Below are 5286 nucleotides of genomic sequence, written 5' to 3'. Positions count from 1 at the left end.
CAACAGAATTGTGACTGTTGTCAATAATGTAGTGATGTTATATAGCATCAGACTTTCACCTGATTGCACAGACTCCTATCGAAATGACTGGATTTTGCCTGTATAAATTCACAGAACCATTAATGTCACCACACCTTTAGTCATCGTTTTTTTCATTTCAGCAATCACTTGATTTCATTGTCCTTTCGTTGAATCTGTTCGGTGTATGATTGGCGCATCAAAGGGATGTCTCCAACTCAGGGATGTCAATCCATTCAACTGATTTTTGAGCTCAAAACTCATGTAACAACTAACAGCATTTCACTGTCAGTGATTTCTGAGTGGGTAAAAAAATTGCCACTATTTTGAGTTTTTATTTTTTACTGAAAAATGGAGGGCAAGTACTGCTGGCAGGTCTTGGAACGCTTGTATTTTTATGTGAAAATCTATTTCACAAGAGGATAGTATAAATGGCTAGATTTTTATGTGGACCCTTTGCTCATCGGGTTATTCAATTTCCTTGATTTGTTAGTACTGACATTTCACAACTCAATGCATGGTCTGGCTTTTAACAGCATAAATCAGCAATCCATTTTTATTGGGTGATGTCTGGTCTCAAGGAAGAAGCTCTGAATCACTGATCATGAAGATCCTGACAATCTCTGCTCGTTTTTCGAAAATCAAATTGATGTTTCATTGAACAACTTACGCTTGTGTTTGATTCCCCCAAGCAGATTTTTGCTAAGAATCTTGCCGGCTCTTCATCTGTTACTCAACAGGGCCAAAGCACACAGTGAACTGTTGATATTATTTAAATTTGTCCTTTTTGCTGGAATATTGCTTGTATCCTGTTTATTTTCTTGCACTCTTGATTTAGAAGCAAATGAAGCATTCTTTGTCTTATAGTGTCAGTAATTTCATTCATATTCTGAAACTGGTGCTTAGTTCTTGTTTGCCCTGAATTTCCCTTTTGCTTTTCTGTAACGTACACTCACATTTACTTCTCTTGCATTCACTGTCATATTGACTTTTGTTATGCATTTTAATAATAAAATCTTTTAAGAGCATCGTTTCATACTTTTTATTATAGCATTTCATCATGTCAAATGAATTTGACAACATATTTCCAAAACAAAAGAACATCAAAAAATGATTCGACAGATCCTTCTTTTAACTGATGAAGAGCTAATGACATGCACAAGCATAGTCTGTAATTGTGACTTACATAATAAAAATAAAGGAGAAATAAAAGTTTAAAAACAATCCACTTTTACCGGCTCATCTCTCATTTGATTTACGACTCTTTTGACAGAACCATAGGCTTCATCCTTGTATGTGGCTGCAGACTTGCACCACCAGAGAACAGACAAGATAATCTTGCCTCCTGCAACACGTCCCATGGCTCTTGCGATTACAATGTTTGAAGCCAAAAGCCCATAATGACTCTGTACTGCCTGATTGAGGTGTTGGACACTGATATATAATAATAACAGCAGTATCATGAAAATCTCCATTGCTGTTTTTGCCCACATTCTTCCACGTTTCTTGGGCAGGGCAGATTTGGGATGACTGGGGGTTCAAAGGGTGGGCTGAGTATCAACAGTGGAAGCTGGTTAAGAGTCACTAGGGCCTTAACTCTCCTCCCCTGATGACAAGCCGTCAATCTCATCCTGGTCTCCACCAATAGCCATCCAGAATGCTTTAGCAACCTGATTAATGGTAATTCAATTGTTAGTGCAAATATTAGATTGAAAAATATTACCATTAGTGTTAATGAGAAAATATTAAAAGTATATCACCTTTTCTGCATGTACTTTCCTCTGTTCATGTGGCAACGAAGAGGCCTTGTCTACAAATAAAAAGAGTTTTAAAAATATACTGAATATAGGAATATACTGTACTATTTGTAAAAAAAAAAAAAAACACAAACAGGGCTTCACTTAAATTTGTCAGTTCTGTGTTTACATGATACAAGCATGATACATGAAATAAAATGTATCCAAAAGGTTTCCAAAAAAAATATTAAGCAGCACAACTTTTAACATTAATAATAATTTATACTGTAAAAATATTTCACAATATTACTGTTTTACTGTATTTTTGATCAAATAAATGCAACCTTGGCGAACATTAGAGTCTTTTCAAAGACATTAAAAATGTTTTTTTATTGATATATAGGTCTTATACCTTTCATCTCTTTCAATTTTGTAAAGAGTCGTTCAAAATTCTCCACATCTGCATCTCCAGCTGTTAGATTAGCCAACTCTTGTATGTCGATGTCAATCATGGGATCTGTGACAGATTAGCAAATATTTCATTAAACACTGAACTTTAGAAGTACCTTCAAAAATGTATTTAAAAAAATAGCTTGCCCCACTACACTTCGTGATAATATCCCATTTTATCATATCATTAATTTACCTCCAAAATGAGTTTAAATATATGGCCCTTAAAAAAAAGCACTTACCGACTGCTATATCTACTGCATTATTCTGGTTATTCTCTTCTCTCTGGTTCTCAGTGCCTTCATCTGTACTGTTGGATGGGGAATGAGAAGACTAATAACCAGAAACAAATTGTCTGTTACAACGAGATGAGCTTAAGACTCTAAACTACTGTAAATAATGTTCAACCTCATACATTAAAGAGCAGCACAATTAGAAAAGGCTAACCAGTGTCTCTTGACCGGTTCGTGGGTTGTTGTGATGAGAGGCCACCAGGCTGCTCATTAGCCCAAATCCCTGACTGTGTTCTGAGAAGAATAAATGATAATTAAAGGGAAAGTTAATAAACATAGCTTAGAATGAAGCTGTGAATATGATTTGTTGTGTAGATGCCATTGTACATTTCGCATTAGGGCGGTACAATCTCACCATCTTTCATCTCAACGCTGGACCACACGTTGGCATTGAGGGCCTGAACGATTCTTTTTACTCCAGTGGACTCTGGGAAGTCATCTATGGGGTACACAAAATAAACAAAAGACTTTCAAAACAAAATGATTCATGTGTGTGCATAACTGCGACTAGACTTTGTTTTCTCTCTCACCATCTTCATCAGGTAGATCTTGAGGGTTGAGCTCTACTAATTCAAATGCGTGAGCCAGACACCACTGCTGGGCCTCCTGTTTGCTAACACCTACAACGGCATATTTACACCAAACTTAGCAAAAAACTGCATGCGTTGCACCCAAACCACTGAAAAAGTAGTACCAAACACACACACTCACCACTGTCACACTCACGGTCACACACTAGTATCAGCACTTCTGGAGCCAAATCCTCCACTACTGATAACCAGGAGTTGACACTGTTAAGACTGTCTTTCTGAAATACGAAAAGAGTTTAATCAAGGCACAAACACTGAATGGTGAATTTGTAAAATGATCATAATTATCATAAACTCACAGTTTTGCTGTCAAAGTAAACGATGAACGCTTGCATAGACCGGGCAACCTCTGTATTCATGTCGAATGGACTTGAAACAACACATAAGCTGACGTTTGCTGTGTAGTACTTGTTATTGATTGTCCATGGATACCAAGAAACTCTTTCCTCCATTTTGGAAGCTTGAGGTAGTGATTCTAAGCCCAAGATCTCTGAAATAAAACACACAAAACTGTTAAAGGCCAAGTGTGTATCTGATATCAATAAAAACACTGGCAGTGACAGCAACCTCTAAAATAAACCATAAACAAAATTAACTGAAGCTCAACACTGTCGCCTGCTGGACACAAAGAATCACTAGATATAAAGAATGACTACTTTTTTATGCATGAGGATTAAAAATGGATGTACCAAATGTGTCAGGCTATATATTGCACACTTATTATGTACTGTGTCCCTGCATCAAGAAAATATGTAAATATAACAGCACCAGTAATGATTCACATTTATTGTCCAGCTGGATCATGTTTTATCAATAATTTAAGATTGCTGCGATCAGAAAACCAGCATAAGAGACAAACGTGTAAAGAAAGCACTTTAAGCACTATTACGAAACACTGCATGTTACATGAAATGAGCAAAAAGCCAGATTAAGATTCATAAAATGACAGTCTGGCAATCTCTACAAAAAATATAGATTTTTACCGATGCACAATACAGTAATGCACAATATATGTTACGCATTTAATAATTAAACCATTATTTCCATCGACACATTTTGATCTGTAAATAGGAGACAGCACGATGAATGTTTCTTGTTGACAGCTAACGTTAGCATAGCAGCAAGGCTAACGAGTGTAGAATATATTTCCCCCTTTTACTCACGTCTAATGAGCTCCTCTTCTTTAAAGCCGGGATCACAGCTTGTGACTAAGATACAAGGTAGGGTAGGTACTTCATCTGCTTGATCATCTGCCATTTTAAGCTTTTGGACACTTAATAACAGCTCCTAATGAAAGTTAGCACGTTAGCAACAGCTGTCACCCACCTCCAGGAAACCTTTCACCTCTAACCTCAATTTACTTCCGTGTCTGCGCGCGCGTGTCTAAAATCTGAAGTTTACGATTAAAACAGCTTTTTAGTGAATAGAGCAACTCAGTCAGTGATACACCCTGATTATTAATGAAATGGTTATAATAACAAATAATACTGGTCTGACTGACTGAGACTGTACTGCCATACGCGTCGTGTTGCCATAGTTACGGCCAGACCTATGTTTAGAAAACATAAAAGAAGCGAGAAACTGCAATTAGACAAAAAAAAAGCTTAAATGTAATCTGAATTATTTAGTAGAAAAATGTCCAACGTCCTTAAAAATAAGGATGACGTTGGGCATATTTTAGTACAGGTAATGTGCTCAAGTACAAAATAATATACGGTGGCCGAGAAGTGCTAAACAAATCACAATTCTGAAAACAAAACAACAAATTACAAACGCAAATGCAAGTCTAAACAACAAAATAACAATTCCCGATCGATTGCCCGCCCAGCGGGGAATGAAACGAGGCAATAGCGGCCAGTGTTGATGGTAGACATCCACTATCAAGCCTGTACTGTAGAAAACGCAGAACATCCGACACGGAGCAAGCAGCCAGGTCGATATGAACATCACGGCACCACAAACACTCCCCATTTTAGAGCATAGAAATGTCTCGTGGAGGGCGCCCGTGCCTCCGAGAGCGTATCAAGCACACGAGAATGCAGGGCGGTCAGCTCCTCTGACATCCCCGAGGCAGCCACACATGATGGCTCAATGACTCCGGGTTGGGGTGCCACGCCGAGCCTCTCGTTTGAGACAGCAGATCCTTCCTGATGGGGATCGGACAGGGCGGCGCCACAAGCAGCTTTGTCCGGTCCGGGA

The 5286-nt window shown here is 38.1% G+C and overlaps 1 protein-coding gene across 1 annotated transcript; it reads right to left on the bottom strand.

The window, feature by feature from the left end:
- Window positions 1-1136: 1136 nt before the first annotated feature.
- On the bottom strand, window positions 1137-4553 carry LOC107583761 (alpha- and gamma-adaptin-binding protein p34-like). The gene is made up of 10 exons (XM_016270068.1): window positions 4251-4553; window positions 3387-3577; window positions 3209-3305; window positions 3028-3117; window positions 2853-2936; window positions 2652-2731; window positions 2447-2537; window positions 2167-2271; window positions 1779-1828; window positions 1137-1688 (listed from the first exon to the last, which is right to left on the bottom strand). Exons 1-10 carry the CDS (start codon window positions 4342-4344, stop codon window positions 1611-1613), a joined length of 960 nt encoding a protein of 319 aa, XP_016125554.1. The 5' UTR covers window positions 4345-4553; the 3' UTR covers window positions 1137-1610.
- Between the last annotated feature and the right edge of the window lie 733 nt (window positions 4554-5286).

This window comes from Sinocyclocheilus grahami, unplaced genomic scaffold (assembly GCF_001515645.1).
Source record: "Sinocyclocheilus grahami isolate Dianchi unplaced genomic scaffold, SAMN03320097.WGS_v1.1 scaffold55.1, whole genome shotgun sequence".
NCBI lineage: Eukaryota > Metazoa > Chordata > Actinopteri > Cypriniformes > Cyprinidae > Sinocyclocheilus > Sinocyclocheilus grahami.
This window is presented reverse-complemented; position numbering and strand designations above follow the sequence as displayed.